Consider the following 21,242-nt stretch of genomic DNA (forward strand, 5'->3'; position numbering starts at 1 on the left):
GAACTAGTCATATCGACGAAGATCTGGAAGCAATAGGCTGCAATGGATTAGTGAAGGGGAAAGGGCATTGAATTGCAAGATCCAGCACTAGCATCAGTGTATTTGGTGTAAGAAATTCAGGGCATCAGATTATGAGAAAAAGATGGCTTGCTCATGCAGGAGTATTTTGTGACTGAAGGCAAATCAGAATGAAGGCTCAGAGAGCATGAACAGTATATTCCCAAAAGAACGTCTACAAGTACAGGAATCATAAAACACTTAACTAGTTTCACACTCTGCACATGAAATGCAGGACAGCATCTCGTTTCTGGTATTTTTAAATTCTGCCATGTTGGGGTCCATTACCAAGGTCCAAGTACTTGAGCAACCCAAGTGCAGCACAAAAGCATGCCAATCAGACCAGATCGTTGGAGTTGATGCCAACCAGACCAGATCGTCAAGAGTTCATGCCAATCAGACCAGATCATTGGAGTTGATGCCAACCAGACCAGATCATCAAGAGTTCATGCCAATCAGACCAGATCGTTGGAGTTGATGCCAACCAGACCAGATCAAGAGTTCATGCCAACCAGACCAGATCGTCAAGAGTTCATGCCAATCAGACCAGATCGTTGGAGTTGATGCCAACCAGACCAGATCGTCAAGAGTTCATGCCAACCAGACCAGATCGTCAAGAGTTCATGCCAACCAGACCAGATCGTTGGAGTTGATGCCAACCAGACCAGATCGTCAAGAGTTCATGCCAACCAGACCAGATCGTCAAGAGTTCATGCCAATCAGACCAGATCATCAAGAGTTTATGCTACACACAAACCTCCTCATCAGACACCATCTGCATACCCTTGATTTTTCCACTTCCAATAACTCACGCCCTCTCAAAAGGGACTTATGCTACCCCATTAAATGTTAATATTCAAGCTATAACCAACCTTACAGTAAACTGAAGGAATTGCAAGTTTGAAAATACAATAGATAGCATCCAAGAAATTTACTTAATGAGATACAGCTTGGAGAAGGCCCTTCCAGTCCTTTGAGCCACACCACCCAGTAGTCCCCCGATTTAAGCCTGCCTAATCATGGGACAATTTACAATGGCCAATTAACCTACCGACAAGTAGGTCTTTGGACTGTGGGAGGAAACCAGAGCACCCGAAAGAAACCTACACTGACATGGGGAAAAAGTACAAACGCCTTACAAGCAGCAGCGGGGATATGAGAATGAAGTTAAAATTGCGTATTATCATACATTGGTGGGAATGTAGTGATGAATATTCTACAAAAAAGTTATTGCATGTTCCTGCCAGTTTTTAAACAGAAGGAAAAAGCAACACTACACTATGCTAGAAACCTAGTGACAGAGGTCAACACTCGGACCAAAGCTGCAAAGACCACAAGGAAAATTAAAGTAACGCAACAGTTGTGTGCCTTAACGTTGATGCAATCATTCAAGAGTCCAAGATATAATTTACAAAGCGACACACACAAAATGCTGGAGGAACTCAGCAGTTCAGGCATCATCTATGGAAATGAATAAACAGTCAACGTTTCGGGTCGAGACACTGGTTCAGGACTGAAAAGGAAGTGAAAAGTTGCCACAATACAAATTATGTGGTGGGGAGGCAGAGAAAGAGGGGAAGGAGAACTAGTCAGGTGATAGGTGAAGTCAGATAGGTGGGAAAGGTAAAGGGATGGGGATATAATATAACTTACTAGCACAATTAAGAAACTTGATACCAAAATATTGTGAATGCAATAGCCAACTGGGAGAGGCAAAAAGTGACATCATTTATACACAGACTGACAAATGCTTGCTTCAAGCAATATCTGCAAAGCTTCCACTCCCCGTCCCACTACACCTGGCCTCAACTATTGCACTCCACTTGTCCAAGTCTATACTTTTCACAAATCACTTCAACACAAATACAAAATTTGAGAAGTTAAGTTGCTGCATGAAACTCGGATGGGCCACATTTGCAGCATTATGAGCAGTTCTGATCACCAGACTATCAGAAGGATGTGCAGGCTTTCGAGAGGGTGCAGAAGAGGTTCACCACAATGTTACCCGGATTAGAATGTATTAGTTATTGGAAGACGTCAGATAAACTACATTGTCCCCAAGATAATGCAGGAAAACAGTCAGTTTTCTTTCTCCCCCCCACCCCGCCACAGGGTGGAAATGTCCAACACTAGAGGTGTGGGGGGGAGAAGTCTAACATCAATTTCCAAGGCAAGTTGTTATTGTGTTTGGAATGCAAAGCGATGGGAGATTGCAGATGCAGCACATGATAGCAATGTTTCAAAGGCACCTAGGCAGTCATGAACAGCAGAAAATTGGGGGAATATTGTCCACATACAGGTAGATGAGGTTAGATGTGCATCAATTTGCTGACAATACAACTATCGTTGGCAGAATTTCAGATGATGATGAGAAGGCATACAGAAGCAACAGAGATCAGTTGGTTGAGTGGTGCTGTAGTAACAACTTTGCACTAAGAGCAAAGAATTGACTGTGGACTTCATAAAGGTTGAGACGGGTACACACACACACACACACACACACTCTCTATCTCACAGAACACATCCTGAGCCCAGCATATTGATGCAGTTACAAAAATAAGCACAATAGTGCCTATATTTCATTAGGCTTTTGAGGAGATTTGGTATGTCACAAAAGACATGTACAAATTTCTATAGATGTATCATGAAGAGCATTCTGTCTGGCTGCAACACCATCTGGTATGGGAGGGGGGCACTGCACAGGATCAAAGCAAACTGCAGAAAGTTGTAAATTCAGTCAGCTTCATCGTGAGCTCTAGCCTCTGTAGTATCCAGCACACCTTCCAGGAGCGATGCCTAAAAAAGGACACATCCATCAATCAGGACTCCCATCACCCAGGACATGCCCTCTTCCCACTGTTACCATCAGGAAAGAGGTACAGAAGCCTGAAGGGACACACTCAGCAACAGCTTCTTCCCCTCTGCCAACTGATTTCTGAATGGACACTGAACTCATGGACACTACCTATTTTTTTCTATTTTTACACTACTAATTTCACAACATATGCTGGCGATATTACACCCAATTCCAATATCGTTATGTACAGCATAGACAGGGTGGGCTAAGAAGCCTGTTGGTGTGTTATTATTTCATGTTCTAACACTTTATTATTCCAGAAGTTCTGGATACCGATGACACCATTTATCATGGAATAAACGAGGCCATCTGGAGAGGTGGCTAAGAAGTTATTGTGTCTATGAGAAACTGAATTGATTGGTAATATAAACTCAGCAATATATCTACACCCTTACCCAAGTCTTACCTAATGCCAAATTATATTGTTCTGTTATTCATCAGAACAAAGCCACTAAGAACAAAGTCAAAGCTGTTAAATTCAATTATAAAGTGGAAAAGTTCCAGACAAGTTAACTGTAAAATCCTTCCTTCAATGACTCCAGCTAAATAAACTGGTGAACATAAGAGCTTTCACACAACCAGATTAACTACTCTAATCAGGCTATCAAGTTGAGAGTTTGTTCTTTGCCGTTGCTGTAGAAACCATCACAACACAACTTTGCACTTAATACTTCCCATATATTGTTATGCCCATTACTGGAGTAAACATTGGTAACAGTTAAAAATACAGAAAAATTAGAAATACATAGGTGAGGCTGTATCTATATAGAAAGAAATATAATTAACATTTCAGGTCAATTATCTGTCACCAGAACCAATTCTGAAGATGGATGGCTCTACCCCGTCAATAGATTTTGTCTCATTTGCTAAGTGTTTCTGGCATTTTCTATTCTCATTTCAATTTTTGTCAACTGCAAGTTTTGCTTCTCAATTTTAGTACCTCAATCCTCAGCTTTCCCACTGGCTGTAATAATGCTTGCCATGCCTATAGAGCACTACAACAAAGAAACAGGCCCTTCAATCCATCTAGCTCCTGCTGACCTTTATTCTGCCTAGTCCCATCGACCTACAACTGAACAATATCCCTCCAAATCCCTCCCATTCATGTACCCATCTAACCTGTCTAAAGCGTTGTAATTGAATCTGTATATGCTACGTGCCACAATCTTGTTCCACACTCGTACCACCCGCTGAGTGGAAAAAGATCCCCTCCAGATTGCCCTTCAATATTTCACCATTAACCCTTACGGCCTCTGGTTCTAGTCTCAGCCAACCTGAGGGGAAAAGCCTATATGTAATCACCCTATTTCCACCTCTCATAATTCTGCATACCTCTTAAGATCTCCCCATTCTATTGCACTCCAGAGGACCCTACAGCTCAGGTCCTCAAGTCCTGGCAACATCTGTGTAATTTTGATTCTTCTCTTTTAAATTTATTAATATCTTTCCTGAATTGAAGGGGACTAGAACTACACCTTATGATCCAAATTCTGCCTCACCAACATTAACACAAAACTGCTACTTCTCTACTTAGTACTCTGATTTTTAAAGGCCAATTGGCCAAAAGTTATCTTTATGATCTACTTGTAACATCATTTAAGGAATTATGGATCTGTATTCCTAGGTCCCCTTGTTCTACCACACACCACTGTGTTGTAAGTCATACACTGGTTTGTCCTCACACTTGCCTGCGTTCAATTCCATCTGACATTTCTCAGCCATTTTCCCCAGCTGGCCCAGATCACTTTGCAAGCTTTGATGGCCTTCCTCCCCATCACATCCCCAACCTTGCTGTAATCTGCAAATTCCAGTTTACCATATTATCTAAATCGTTAATATAGACCTTAAACAACAGATCCAGCACCAATCCCTGTGACACATCACTCACAGGACTCCAGTCAGAGACAACTACTACCACTCTCTAGCTTCTTCCACTAAATCAGGGGTTCCCAACACTTCTTATGCCAATACCATCAAGAAAGAGGTCCATGGATCCCAGGTTACGAACCATTACAGATGTAAATGAAATACATAATGAATTAGAACACCAGCAATGCTACTATTTTACTACAGAACTTTGTATTAGTTCATAATATTCATTGACAGAGGAAATCATCCGGTGTTTCTGTGTTCTTTTGATTGATTATAAAAGAACAAAATCCACACAGACACCTAGTGCAGATAATGAACTGCCTTCAATAAGGATCCAAAATATTAATTTAAGATCTCACCCATCTCTTTTGGCTTCATGCCTAGATGACACTGATCTTCAAGAGGTCAAATTTTGTCCTTTGCTATCCTTTTGCTCTAAGTATAACAATAGAAACACTTGAGATTCTCTTTCACCTTGTCTGCCAGAGAATTATGTCAATATATTACTAAACGTTTACTGTGTGCTAGGTTGACAGCATGATTATTCCTGGTTTTAACACCAGAGTTTAAACAATCTCCAGTCTGAGGTATTTTAAATAGTAGAAAAGAACACATTTCAAGGAAGCATGGTTTTAACATCAAGACGTTAATGCGTCTGACATACATTAAGAGCATACTTCACTTGAGTAAAATGTATAGTACCTCAATTTGAGAAGCATCTCAAAATAAGAGTCATAGGAGAGCACAGCATAGAAACAGGCCCTTCAGCCTATCTAGTCTGTGCTAAACCATTTAAACCGCCTACTTTCAATGACCTACACTGGGACCATAGCCCTCTATACCCCTACCATCCATGTACCTGTCCAAACTCTCTCAAACATGGAAATCAAACTTGCATTGGCTACCCATTGCACATTCTCATGACCCTCAAAGCAAAGAAGATTCCCCTCACATTCCCCTTTCACCTTTAATCCATGTCCTCTGGTTGTCGTCCCACCAAACCTGAGTGAAAAAAGCCTGCTTAAATTTACCCTATCTATACCCCTCATAATTTTGTATTCCTCTATCAAATCTCCTCTCAATCTTCTACATTCCAAGGAATAAAGTCCTAACCTATTCAATCTTACCTTATAACTCGGGCCCTCCAGACCCAGCAACATCCTTGTTAATTTTCTCTGTACTCTTTCAACCTTATTTACATCCTTCCTGTAGGTAGGTGACCAAAACTGCACACAATACTCCAAATTAGGCCTCAGAAATGTCTTATACAACTTCAACATAACATCCCATCTACTTTGCTTTATGAAGGCCAATGCGCCAGAAGCTTTCTTTACAACCTTATATCCCTGTGGCACCACTTTCAATGAATTATGGATCCATATTCACAGATCCCTTTGTTCTACCACACTCCTCAGTGCCCTACCATTCACTGTGCGAGACCTACCCTGGTTGGTCCGACTGAAGTGCAAGAATTCACACTTGTCTGCATTAAATTCCATGTGCCATTTGTCACAAACATAAGAAAATCTGCAGATGCTGGAAGTCTGAAGCAACACACACAAAATGCTGGAGGAACCCAGCAGGCCAGGCGGCATCTTTGGAAAAGAGAAAACAGTCAACAGTTGACCCTTCATCAGTGCTGTACACTCTGCTCACACAATTGTCACGTACTGAGATACAATGAAATCCTTGTATTGCATCGTTTGTTCATTATGTGCCATGTTGCATGACATGAGTGACCATGGTCTTTTGATCATGATTGGTCTTGGCAATTTTTTCCTACAGAAATGGCTTGCTATTGCCTTCTTCTGGGCAGTGTCTTTACAAGGCGGGTGACCCCAGCCATTATCACTACATTTCAGAGATTATCTCCCTGGTGTCAGTGGTCGTGTAACTAGGACTTGTGATATGCACCAGCTGCTCATATGACCACCCACCACCTGCTCCCATGGTTTCACGTGACCCTGGTTTATGGGGGGGGGGGGTCCTTAGTAGCTAGTACACCTTGCCCAAGGATGACCTGCAGGCTAGCGGAGGGAAGGAGTGCTTTGGTAGAGAGGTACCTCCACCCCGCTACTTATCCAAATCATTTTTCTAGTAAAATGGCACCAATATTGTTCAATTAAATGGTAAGTTCATTTCTTTTTCAGGTGGCACTGCTTCGACTTTCAATGTTATCACAGCATCAAGAACCAATCAGAAGACAAATCAACCAATTTTTACCACGGACAATGGACCTCACCAAAGGTGTTATCTGGTGAAAACATACACAGGATGCTCAAGTTCTGAGGCTGGATTCCAGAAAATTCCAAAAGCAGGAGCATAATTTCCAATGGAAGAGAATGGAACAGAGATCTAAGAAACAACCGTTCACTTCATGTTTAATATTTCTGCTGTGAAATGGAAAATGTAAAAACCAATAAAGAGCAATTTTAGCCAAGACTTCCTCAGACTGATGAGTTACTCTCATCTTAAATCATCCTGTTCATTGACCAGAAGAAAATTATTAACTGGTAGTTAGCCTAGGTAGTTAGGTTGGCCAAATTGCTGATTCTTTAGTCACACCTTCAACCAACCCCTCAGAATAAATATTATGAATATTACTGCATTTTCTTTATTTGGAAACTAATAACTTTCTCATATTAAACAACTGACTCAGGCTTAAATGCTTTGAGAGACTACGCGAAGGCATTAATCACTTGAATAAAGAGTGGCCAAGACTATGACAAGATTTGCAGAGCAACTCAAATCAGAAGGCTGCAGATAGAAATTTATGGAACTTCACATGAACAACATCAATGAGAATGCAGCATTTAAATTCCAGTCACAACATCTTAGATTGATTAGTTTGAAAATAATGGAGGTAGGGAGGTCCATAAGGATGCAAAGAATTCAATCTTTAAAATCAATGAAGGGAGAAAAATGGGAATGTAACATGTAATATTGCTGAGGTATAGAATGCTCCATTGCTAAAGGATTGGAACATAAAGGTCAACTCAATGAAAATAGATTGCTGGTGCATTACCCTTAACTAACACACACATCAAAATTTGCATTGTTATTCTTCTCAGGCATCAAGCACACAAATTCATGCAAAAGTCCAACAGAAAAGACAGAACACTCCCCACTTGCTCTGATCACTCACCATTTTTTGTTATAGGATTTTAATATCTACCTGAAAAGGGAAACACCTGGCTTGCAGCTTATCAAAAATACAATGGTTAAACTATTTACACAATATTAGTGTACTATCATTGTTTTTTTTAAAAAAGAGGGCAAGGAAATGCATCTCTAAAATGGCAATTCATCCTTAAAGTTCTATCCGTTTCATCAAAGGAAATAGTCCAGCAAATATGTCTGAGATATTGGGGACAATCAGTCCAATACACTGCACCCCCTCAGTGTTCCACAGAAACAGTCTAGATGAATCAACCATGCTAAACCAAAAATTTTGAACCATGAATGCAACTAAAATCATTCACTAATTTGTCTTCCACCCACATAAACTATACTTAGCTTGTTTTCATTTCTTTGTGAATATAGTTCATTCTAAATGGACTTGATTTACAAAATCAACCATGTGTGTCTATTTAAGGCCTAATTTTCCATCCCTTGTTAAGTCATCTTTCATACTAACAGCATTTACCTTTCCTTCCTTCACTTATTTCAGTAAGTCTGCTCTGTTTTGACTGAGTAATAAAGCTCTGTCATCAGTTCCAGCAGCTTTGTTGGTAAAAATGAACCCAGATCAGGCAGTCCAGAAATCCCTATTAGTCTGATCCTATACACCATATCTGCAACTTAAGGCATTTTCTACCACAGCACTTTTACCATCCTTCCTCTCATCCACTGCCACACTAAACGCAGTTCGTGCCTTTATCATTTAAAGATTGAATTCAATATACTAACAGGCCTCATTATTCTTTACAAGATGTTCAACTGATAGAAAGCTCTACAGGCTACATTCTCATTACTACTGTTCATGATACGGTTTGCGAATCCCTCATTTCCAACATATGGATTTCAATTTTCTTCTTGGTTTAAAAATAATCACAGTCGGCCCTGACATTTCCACTCAAAGTAACAGGAGTCAGAGTTGAGGTTTGCTTTTGTGTGATTGAAGCCTGTGACCAGTGTGCACCTCAGGAATTAAACCAGAGACCCTTACTGTTTGTTACATATGTAACCAATTTGGATGCAATTGTAGGACGCGTGATTATTAATACCAATACCACAAATACTGGTGGTGGTGGTGTGGACATTTGAAGATAGCCCTCTGTTGCAGAATGTTATAGGTTAATTAAGAGAATAGACAGAGGAAAGGCGGTTGGGGTTCTCCTGTTGTAGTTGGGAAAACTAACAAGATAGATCAGAAATGAATGGCGGGGTCCTAGGGAGTATAGAAAAATAATGAAGGGATTTTCAACCTGGGATCCATGGACCCCTCCGTCAATGGTCAGGGTCTATGGCATAAAAAGGTTGGGAACCCCAGGAAGACAGAGATCTTGGTGTACACATCCAAAAAGTACTAAAAGCACTAGTGGTAAAGTGGTGAAAACCGCAGGTGCAAGACTTCATTAACCATGACATAGAATACAAAAGAAAGGAGTATGTTCTAAAGACATTGGTTAGGTCACAGCTGGAATATCATGTAAAATACTGGTGCCCACACTACAGGAAGGATATAATCACACTTGAGAAAGTGCGGAGGAGATTCACCAGGTTATAACCTGGGATGGAACTTTTCAATTATGATGCAAGACTGGGCTTGGCTTTTTGAAGTGGAAGAGCCAGTGGGGGAGAAAGGGGGCAAGATGGCTACTTTTATGGTTAGCATAGACACAGTAGTCTGAAGGGCTCATTTCTCTGCTGTATAATTCCTTGATACAGTGATTATTACAAAATTATTTGCTGTACTGGTATTGGTTATTATTGTTAGTTGTACCAAGATAGAGTGAAAAGCTTGTCTTGCAAACTGTTTATAAAGACCAAATCATTACAGAGTGCATTGAGCTAGAATAAGGTAAAGCGGTAACAATGCAGCATAAAGTGTAAAGGTTACCAGGAAAGTAAACAATAAATTGCAAGATCATAACAAGGTAGATGTGCAGCCATAAGTCCATCCTATCACACAAGAGGTCTGTTCCAAGAATCAGATAACAGTGGGTTAGTAGCTGTACTTGAACCCAGTGGGACCTGCTTTCAGGCTTTTGTACCTTCTGCCTGATGTGAGAAGAGAGAATGTCTGGGGTGGTTGGGGTCTCTGATGATGCTGGCAGTGAGAGTTTAAAGAAGGGAGGCTCGTTCCTGTGATGTGCTGAGCTGTGTCTATAATTCTCCACAATTCCAAGCAATCAAGTGCAGAGCAGCTGCCACAACAAGCCATTATGCATCCAGATAGAATGCTTTCTATGGTGCATTACTAAAAACTAGTTAGGGTCAATACCAGGGTTTCCCAACTTGGGGTCCACAGACCCCTTGCTCTTGGCCCATGGCATAAAAAAGGTTGGGGACCCCTGGTCAATAGGGACATGCCAAATTTCTTTAACCTCATGAGGATGTAGAGGCATTGGTGAGCTTCCTTCGCCATGACATCAACACAGTTGGACGAGGACAGGCTATGAGTGAGTTTCACACCTAGGAACTTGAAGTTCTCGACATCATACGTAAACAGGAGCATGTGCATCAGTACCCTTTCAGAAATCATTCTCCAGCTAGTTTTGTTGACATTAAGGGAAAGGCTGCTGCCATGACACTAGGCTCTCCATCTCCTTCATGTACTCCAACTCATCGATATTTGAGATGAGACCCACAGAAGTGGTATCATCTGCAAACTTGCAGATGGAATTAGATCAGAATCGGGCCATGCAGTCATCAGTGGACAGGGAATAGAGTAGAGAGCGGGCTGCGGAGTATCAGTAATCATGGCAAAGGAGCTGAGGCCTATAATTATTGATTGTAGTCTGCCAATGACTAAGGCACACTGCTTTAACTCTCATGTAATTCATTGCCCAAAATCGATTACATATTGTTAACCAGCCCAGGAGCAGCACCAACAGCAGACAGCATTCAGCTTTAATGCCATCTACAAGTTTGCGGATGACAACAGAGGGCTGATGAGTGATGAGTCAGAGCACAGGAAGGAGGTGGTGAGCCTAGTGCATGGCATCATGACAACAACCTTGCCCTCCGTGTCAAAAAACAAAAGAGCAGTTCATTGACTTCACGAAGTGGGGTGGTTGACAGTGAGAGGGTTGAAAGCATCAAGCTCCCAGATGTAAACATTGACAATTGTCTGTCAAGATCCAACCACAGGCACCACAGCCATGAACGTACCCCAGTGCCTTCAGAAGGCTAAAGGAATTTGACATGTCGCATTAACTCTCATCAATTTTTAATTGATGGACTACAGAAATCAGTGGCATAAAGGTTTGGTATGATAACTGACCACAGGAAACTTCAAAGTTGTGGACACAGCTCAGGAAACCAAAGACTCACCATGGACTCTTTGTACGCTTCCTGTTGCCTCAGTAAAGTAGCCAGCATAATCAAAAACCCCATCCACCTCAGACATTTGCTATTCTCCCCTATCCCTTCAGGCAGAGGATACAACAGCCTTATACCACATACAACCAGGCTCAAGGACAGCTATTGTGCTGGTAAAAGACTACTGAAAGGTGCCCTACTACAATGAGATCAATGAGATTATGCAACCTGGGAACTTGCATTATGATTTTAGTCCATGGCATAAATAAAGTTGGGAACCCCTAAATAAGATAAACTCTTGACCTCACAATCTACCTCAATATGACCTTGCATCTTATTATCCACTTGTACTTTTCCTACAACTGTAATTTAATACTCTGCACTTTACATTTTACCTTTTGCACTGTAAAAATTAAGTGATCTGTATGGATGGCAGGCAAAACACTTTTTCACTCTTCCTCAGTATCGACCAATTTAATTTAGCAAAGTTTCAATATGTTACCTTACACAGTCAAACCCATTCCCGTTTTTACTCCTCATACACATGGGCCACCAAACACTACAATCAATAAAAATAGGCCTCAACACAGGCCACCAAACAGGAATCAAATGTAGAAAATCTAGCCAATTTTTCCCCCTCAATTCTTGGCTCTGGATGTCAAGGTCAATAGTGAAACTAATTCTACCTCCCAAAACAGGGTTAGTAATGAATTAAGTATAGAAAATTCTGGTCTGTACAAATTAGCTGCTTTTAACCAATCGATGGAGAAAAAAAGAAAGCTAGAAAAATCTTTAACGTAAGTGAAAATTAAATCATGACTAAGAAATATAAACAGAAAATTTACAGCAAATAATTAGACTTAAGTTTTTTTTATTTTTACCACAACTAATTTTAAAAGGAATATTTTTACTTAACAAAAATCATTCTTGACTACGAGACTGTAAGCAAAGTAGCCAAAAGGTTCTAACCTATTGGTGAACTATCTTACAAACCACTGCAACAGTTATTTATTGAAGCTATATTTACCCAAGGATGAAAACCAAGATAAATATAAGAAAACAACAGGAATTCTGCAGATGCTGGAAATTCAAGCAACACACATCAAAGTTGCTGGTGAACGCAGCAGGCCAGGCAGCATCTGTAGGAAGAGGTGCAGTCGACGTTTCAGGCCGAGACCCTTCGTCAGGACTAAGGGTCTCGGCCTGAAACGTCGACTGCACCTCTTCCTATAAATATAAGAACGTTGCCAAGTAGCTAAATAAATCTCAATCTATAGTAATTAGACATCAGCAACATACACAAAATGCTGGAGAAACTCAGCAGGCCAGGCAAAATCTATGGAGAGACATTTACAGTCAATGTTCTAGGTTGAGACCCTTCATCAGGACTGGATCAGCAATAGTGCTTCATGACAAAGACAATTCTAGAGTAACCCCATCCAAGATGACTCGGCAGGTTTGATAGGTCAATTTTACAGTTAAGCCATGAACTTGCAGCAGGCATGGCTCCAGATTGTGTGGTGGTATATTCTGCATGGACACACATTATCAATGGTGCAATTAGTAAAACATCACAGCATTGGTGGAAAAAATGAATTATCAATAACCAGGAACTTAAGCTTCATTAACCTTTATATTGTAGGGTTTAGATTTAAATGCGTTTGGCGACTGGATTGCAAAAAAAAATTAAACTTATAGCTTTGCTATTCCCTTTCCTCCAAGATATATTCAAGTTAAGAGAGTTGCATCAATTTCTCAACACCAGTAACAACCTTCAAGTCAATAGTGTCCCCTTCTTGTGCAAAATCCAGTTCAGTTGGTGGGATTTGTACTTCAATTCCTACCATGGTTTGGGGACCTTGATTCAAGTATGCTAACGGTTTCCAAACCAATCATACCAGCACTATCTTCAAACTCTGAACTCATTACAACAGGGACTGCACTTAAAATACTTACTTGATTGCAACAGCTTGCAAGAATAAATAAAAATGTGCTAAAATAGCCTTCCTTTCTTTAGAGCTGCAGCTTCCTTAAACCAGCTCTCACCAAGTCTGTTCAACTCAAGTTCTCAGACTTCCTGTGGCACAGTCCTTCAAAGTTTAAAAATAATCACACCATCATTTTAATAATCTCACTCCTTCACCTCTAACCTCCGCAAATCTCAGACCCCCTGCAGTCATTACCCTCCTGCTGCTAAAGGGAACTATGTTGTCAACTCTCTAGTGCCGAAGCTCTGAAATTTCTCTCCTCACATCTGTTTAAGGCAAGGGTTCTGAACCTTCTTTATGCCATGGAGCCTTACAATTAACAGAGGGTACTGCGGACTCCAGGTTGGGCACCCCAGTGGGTACTTTAAAAAACATTATTGACCATGCTTTCTCTACCTGCCTCTTTCTCTCTTTTTGTGAATTTATGTCACATTTTGACATGAACGTCCATGTGATGCTATACCACATTAATGGCTCAGCATAAACAAGTCCTTAATCCAGCATAACATTGGCTGATACACCAGATTTTCTTACAAGTGTTCAAACGTCTGCCGGAGAAGCTGTGTGCAGATGTGAGCACTAATTACTTCATCGCCGGGGATCAATCCATGAAACCCCTCCCCAGCAGCACTGAATGAATAATATTCGCACCAGATAAAGTACATCAGCGCAAGGCAGCAGTCCACCAGCAACTTCACAAGAACAATGAGCAGGGCAATAATTGCTGGCCTTACATGTGACTTACACCTCAAAAATAGAAACTTCACAGTCTACAAACGCTCAGAAGCCTGTTCATATAGATGCACTGCAAACTAGGCCAGTGAATACTAGTGCACACGAAATGCTGGAGGGACGCAGCAGCTTTTTTAAAAAAAAGTGAAGCTAAACGTGCATCTGTATAAACATTGTACAAGAGTAGTCGACCAGCATGGACCTACGAATGAACCAGAAGCATTCGTTTTGTACAGTTCAGCTAGTTAATTGCCTGAGTTACAACGCCGCGGAGTCCAGAACTTGCACTCTATTGTACTCCAAATGGAGCCCTCGCAAGCGTTAGAACAGATAGTAAACTATGAACTGACCGTAGAATAGACACGAACAAGAAATATATATATATATATAAATGTGGAACCGTTGAAACCTGGTGCATAAATGCAGTTATAATTCTGGAAAATTCTGTGACCACTGTCTGTAGGACTAGGAGCGAGTGTGTTTGACTGATTGCTGCTGCGGTCTGGTATGTGTTATCAGCTGCGCTAGATAAAAAAAGAAACGCCGCTCCGCCGTGAATGAAGGAAGGAGGAGGAAGCATAAATAACCTTACTTACCGCCGTGGAACCGGACTGCGTTGCAATAAAGACCTTGATAACCATGTCTTCCTTTAAAATAATCCCGAAAGAAATAGACGTAACAAAAACAGATGCAAAAACTCCAACCCTATAAGCTCCCACCCATGCACAAGCAACCCCGGGGCGCAAGAAAACAGCACCGTTGCGCAAAGCCAAGCCCCGCACGGAACCTCGGGCACGCCCCCCATCGACCCTGAGATTGGCTACGTGGCACAAATGTGGGGGCGGGTTGATAGCAATCTGATTAATGAGTGGTCTTCTGACCAATCAATCATACGCTCTCCCAGGTTGGAGTAGCAGGGCTTGCGCACCCTCCCTATATGGCAAGTGAACGCGACGAGCCAATCAGCTTGCACAGCAGCAAGTTCCGCGGTGCGCTTTCTCCAAGTTAACAGAAGTTAAACGTTAAATTGGATAAGCTTAAATATCCGCAGTTTTGTCCCTCAGTCGTAAACCTTAAAGTGCAGGGGACTTATTCCATCCAGATCTCTTCTTCAATTCGCAAATGAGATGCATGTGAAAACGTCAGCGAGACAGTACCCGAAAAATGTTAAAACTACGAGTGCCGGATGTTCAGACTTAAATAAAACACATAACATTTAAGTCAGCAAGGCAAGAAATGGCGAAGGAAAAGTGAAACACAATAAAAGGATTATACAGGCTAAAATAGAATCTAAAATTTTTAAAAAACTGTCGGCCCTGTAAATTTGAAATAACAAACAGAAAGTGCCGGCGAAAACAGCAGGTCAGGCATCAATAGGGAAAGCAACATTTAACGTTTCAGTTCGGAGACCCCCTCATCAGAATTCATCAAGCCCTCATGGAGAAACTTGGTTTTCTCTGGAGCTTCGGGGGTCTGAGAGGTGAGCTGACAGAATGCTCAGAGACGCAAACACGAGGAAATTTGCAGATGCTGGAATTTCAAGCAACACACATTGCTGGTGAACGCAGCAGGCCAGGCGGCAGCTCTAGGAAGAGGTACAGTCGACGTTTCGGGCCGACCCGAATTGTCGACTGTACCTCTTTCTAGAGATGCTGCCTGGCCTGCTGCGTTCACCAGCAACTTTTATGAGAATGCTCAGAGATACAGGTAGATGGAGTCCTTTTCCCAGGGTAGAAATGTCAAATGAACATGGCTTTAAAGTGACTGTGGTGAAGTTTAAAGGAGATTTATGAGGCAAGTTGTTTTACACTGAGAGTGCCTGGAACGCGGGACCAGTGAAAATGCTGGAAGCAGATCAACGGGAACGTTTTAGAGGCAATTACACGGGCACATGAGTGAATGGGGAATGAAGGGATATAGATTACGAGCAGGAAAGTGAGATTAGTTTCAATTTGCATCATGGTTAGCAGAAGTATCTTTTGCAAAGGGGCTGTGCATGTACTTCTCTTAGTTCCTCCGTCTCTGCCGCATCTGTTCTCAGGATGAGGTTTTCCATTCTAGGATATCTGAGATGTCCTCTTTTTTCAAAGAACTGTGTTTCCCTTCCACCACCATCGATGCAGCCTTCATCGGCATCTCCTCCATTTCCCGCAAATCTGCCCTCTACCTATCGTCCCGCCGCCGTAACTGGGACAGGATTCCGCTTGTCCTTACCTACTACCCCACGAGCCTTCGTACCCAGCATATAATACACCGCAGCTTCCACCATCTCCAACGGGATCCCACTGCAGTACTAAGCACATCTTTCCTTTCCTCCCTTCACCCCACCCCACCCGACCCGACCCGACCCGCTTTCCACTATGTATGACCTCCTTGTCCACTTGTCCCTTCTTATGAACCTGCATGCTGGACAAGTGCTGCACCTGCCTCAACACCCCCTCCCTCGCCACAATTCAGGGCTCCACACACTCCTTCCAGGAGAGGCAACACTTCCCCCGCGGGGTGATCTGCTGCATCCGGTTCTCCGGTGCCACTTCCTCATCACTGAGACCCGAAGCAGACTGGGGGACAGCTTCGCCAAGCACCTTCCCACTGTATACTGCAAAAGGCAAGATCTCCCGGTGACTACCTATTACAATTCGACTTCCAATCCCCATTCCGATATGTTGGTCCTTGGCGTCCTCCACTGCTATATTGAGGCCACTCTCAGGTTGGAGGAGCAACACCTCATATTCCGTCTGGAGAGACTCCAACCTGTTGCATGAACATCGATTACTGGAACTTCCGGTAATTCCCCCCCCCCCATCTCTTGTTCCATACCTCGTTCTGGTTACCCTCTCACCCCTTCCCTTCTGCTCATCTGCCCATCACCTCCCTCTGATTCCTCTCCTTCTTCCCTTTCTTCTGTGGTCCACTGTCCTCTCCCATTAGATTCCTTCTTCAGCCCTTTACCTCTTCCACCTGTCCCCTCCCAGCTTTTCATTTCATCCCCCCTCAACCATCTACTCACCCTCTCCCTCACCTATCACCTGACAGTTTGTACTCCTCCCCTTCTCCCACCTTCCTAATCTGGCTTCTGCCCCCTACCTTTCCAGCCCTGATGAAGGGTCTGGGCCCTAACGGCTGACTGATTAATTATTCCCCTCCAGAGGTGCTGCCTGACCTGCTGAGTTCCTCCAGCATTGTGAAACTCAAGATTCAAGTTTATTTATCCTGTGTACATTGAAACATAGGATGGAGTGTGTCACTTATGTTAACAACCAACACATCTCCCTTCTGCCACCTGCGTGAGATGATGAATCAATCGGGACTTTGAGACTTTTTTTTTACCATGCCCATGGTCTGCTCTTTATCAAATTACGGTATTGTTTTGCACTGTTGTAACTATATGTTATAATTATGTGGTTTTGTCAGTTTTAGTCTTGGTTTGTCCTCTGTTTTCTTGTGATATCATTCTGGATGAGCATTGTATCATTTTTTAATGCATGCATTTCTAAATGACAATAAACAAGGACTGAGTGCCCTCATAATCTAATCTAATCTAATCCAATCCAAGTTTGTGCTGGGAGCAGCCCTCAAGTGTCATTACACCAACGTTGCATGCCCCATTTTGTGTGTGTTGCTCAAGATTTCCAGCACCTGCAGAATCTTTTTGTGTTTATGCTGTACTGCTCTATGTTCTGTTTTGGATGTCAGGTCACTGGCCTCAAATGTTAAACTGCATCTTTTTCACAGATGTGATCTGATCCAATAACTAGCTGTCAGATTTTATTTACTTTTGTATTTCTACTGTAATTCTTCATTTTTCATATCAGTGCCAGCAGGAAAATGAGTCTTAACATATACAGTCTGTACTTTGAAAATAAATTTACTTTGAACTTTGTTTCTGGCAATATGTTGCCATCACCAAATGCATTGTTCTTTCATCTTTCACCATTCCAAAATGACTGTCCCTCCTAATATTCCTTGTTCACTTTTTCATGTCCTAGGACACCCACTGGTTCCCATTGCAGGAGGTGCAACACCTACCCTTTATCACCAAACTCCCCACTACCCAGGGCCCCAAAAACTTATCCCAGTTGAAACAAATAACTCACTTGTACTTCTCCCAATTTTGCAGAAAGCAGATAATGGCATTTGGTGCATAGGAAAAACTAGTGATCAATTCCAGAGCACCTGCATTCAGTTTGCAAAGGTAACCCTAATATTCTAGTTGCCTGTCGCTTTATCCCTCTATCCCACCCCCACAATTTAGTAATGGTCGCCTCATTATAGGGAGGGTGAGGAAGCTTCAGAGAGCATGCAGAGGAGATTTAACCGGATGCCGCCTGTGCTAGAGGGCATATCTTTTGAAGATAGGCTGAGTGAACTCAGGCTTTTCTCATTGGAGCGAAGGAGGATGAGCGGTGATTTGGTGGAGGTGTACAAGACAATAAGAGACATGGATCGAGTGGATAGTCAGAGACCTTTTTCCAAGGGTGGAAATAGCTAATAAAAGGGGCATAATTTTAAGGTGACTGGAGAAAAATATAGTGAGGATTTCAGAGGTAATTCCTTACACACAGAGTGGTGGGTGAGAGGAACACTCTGCCAGGGGTAGTAGTGGTAAAGGCAGATGTTGTACATCAGGGGCTTTTAAGAAATTCTTCAATAGAAAATGCACATGGATGATAGAAAAGTGAAAGGATACGTGTGAGGGAAGAGTTAGATTGACCTTAGTTAAAAAGGTTGTCACAACAACATGGGCTGAAGGGCCTGTACTTTGCTGTAATATTCTGTGTTCTAATAAAGAAAGGTGAAGAACCGGAGGTGCTGCAGAGGAAAATATAATCCAAATGTCACTTGTCCCATACAAACTGCAAGAAGGGCATGGCAAGTCTGGTAGCACCTGTGGGACAAAAATAATTTTCAATGTTTCAGCTCAAAGCCTCATGTGGCCACACCCACTCAGTTCTTCCAGCAGATTGTTTGTCACTATTCCAACAAAACTTTTAACTGGACTTGGCATTGAATTCAACAATTTCAGGCAACAAAATTGTCCAGTTCTTTACAGAGCAGAAATAAAACTAGCTGAAACCACTCAGAAGGTCGGGATGAATCTGTGACAAGAAAGAAAAAAATTGAAGATTCACATCAAAGCTTAGAAAATGAGAAGACAAGGTGGTTTCAAGAAGCTTTATGATGCAGAAGGGATGGAGGGGTCAGGAGCAATCCAGGTGTTATGGAGCCTTCTGTTCAATAGATCAGTGAGTTTCCTTACAGAGAATACATTTACAGGTATATTGACAGATATCTTCAACCTCTTGCTCCAGCAGTGAGTGACACTCTTCAAGTAGTCTTCAATTGTACCAGTTAACTATTGCCCAGTGGCACTTACGTCCACAGTGATGAAGAGTTTTAGAAGGCTAGTGTTGAAGCATATCCTGTCTGAATGGTGACTTGGATCCACTCCAGTTCACCTACCGAAGCAACAGGTCTACAGTAGATGCCATCTCGTTGGCTCTTCACACAACTCTGGAACATCTGGACAGCAAAGATACATACTTCAGGATGCTCTTTACCAATTACAGCTCTGTACTTAACACCGTTATCTCCTCAAAACTAATCAGCAAACTCCATGAACTCCAAGTCTCATGACCCACTTCTGCAATTGGCTCCTGGGTTTCCTCACTGGTCGACCCCAGAGAGTTCAGATTGGCAAAAACATTTCCTCTACAATCTCCATCAGCACAGGAACACTACAGGGATGTGTACTTAGCCCCTGCTCTACTTGCTTTACATTATGACTGTGTGGCTAAGTACAGCTCCAACATCATACACAAGTTTGCTGATGACACTACTGTTGTGGGCTGTATCAAAGGTGGTGATGAATCAGCATTCAGGGGGGAGATTGAAAACTTGGCTGAGTGGTGTAATAACAACAACCTCTCACTCAATTTCAATAAGAACAAAGAATAGATTATAAACTTCAGGAGAGTGAAACCAGAGGTCCATGAGCCAGTAGTCATTGGAGGATCCGAGGTGGAGAGGTCAGTAACTTTACATTCCTTGGTGTCTCTATCTCAGACGACCTGTCCTGGACGCATCATATAAATATTATCGTGAAAAAAACGCAAGCGTCTCTACTTTCTCAGGAGTCTGCAGAGGTTCGGCATTTCATCAAAAACCTTGACAAACCTCTATAGACGTGTGGTGGAAAGTGTGCTGACTGGCTGCATTACGGGCTGGTATGGGAACACCAATGCCCTCGAGTGGAAAATCCGACAACAGGTAGTGGCTTCGGCCTAGTACATCATGGGTAAAACCCTCCCAGCCATTGAGCACACTAAATGAAACATGTTGTAGAAAAGTAGCATCCGTCATCAAAATCCTCACCACCCAGTTCATCCTCTTTTCTTGCTGCTGCCATCAGGGAGGAGGTACCTCAGGACTCGCACCACCAGGTTCAAGAACAGTTACTACCCCTCAACCATCAAACTTTTGAACAAAAGGGGATAGCTACACTCATTTAAGGACTCTGTATATTGTTATTTCATGCTCGTTATTTATTGCTATTTATTTTTTCCTGCATTTCCACAGTTTGTTTATAGTTTATAGTTCCTGATGTTTACAGTTCCTGTTTACAGCTACTGCTCTACAGATTTGCTAAGTATGCCCACAGAAAAATAATCTCAGGGTTGCATGTGGTGACATGTATGTACACTGATAATAAATTTTACTTTAAACTTTGGAAGAAATCAAACAAATAGACACACAAAAGCAGTGTAATGGGTGCTTGAGCTATTACAGAACCTGAAATCAAAAAGACAAATGCCTGGCAATGTTTGTGAAGAAGAACTGATTTAAGATTGCAAGTGGATAGCTTTACAACAGATCAGGCCACTTCTAACAGAAACATAGAAAATGAGCTATTTAAAACTGTTGAATATGATATTGTGTACCAAAGGCTGCAACATGCTGAGATAGAAGATGCGATACTATTCCTAAAGTTTATTTTGAGCTTCATAGGAACAGTGCAGAAGGTCACAGCTAAGTCAGAGTGGGATGAAAAGTTAACGTGACTGCGGACTGAATGGGTCTGCTCTGTAAAACTGTCACAGAATTTGGGTTCTCCACTGCAGAGCACAGCACATCACGTGCATGAACTTCAGTACATTAGATTGGAAGGAAAGGAAGTGAATTTCACTTCTCTCTTTCCCTCAAACTATCAACATTGATGTACTAACTAGGTTGTTTCACAAAAACTATAA

General features: G+C 42.0%; 1 protein-coding gene across 6 annotated transcripts in view; it reads right to left on the reverse strand.

The window, feature by feature from the left end:
* LOC140198840 (adapter SH3BGRL-like) overlaps nt 1-14,781 on the reverse strand; it is a 43,816-nt gene extending 29,035 nt beyond the window's left edge. For all 6 annotated transcript variants that reach the window (XM_072259967.1, XM_072259966.1, XM_072259964.1 and 3 more), the window contains exon 1: nt 14,589-14,781. In XM_072259967.1, coding sequence (XP_072116068.1) covers nt 14,589-14,633 — 45 coding nt within the window. In that variant the 5' untranslated portion in view covers nt 14,634-14,781. The remainder of the gene's footprint in view (nt 1-14,588) is intronic.
* Nucleotides 14,782-21,242: the final 6,461 nt, after the last annotated feature.

The sequence above is a fragment of the Mobula birostris genome, chromosome 6 (assembly GCF_030028105.1).
Source record: "Mobula birostris isolate sMobBir1 chromosome 6, sMobBir1.hap1, whole genome shotgun sequence".
Lineage (NCBI taxonomy): Eukaryota > Metazoa > Chordata > Chondrichthyes > Myliobatiformes > Myliobatidae > Mobula > Mobula birostris.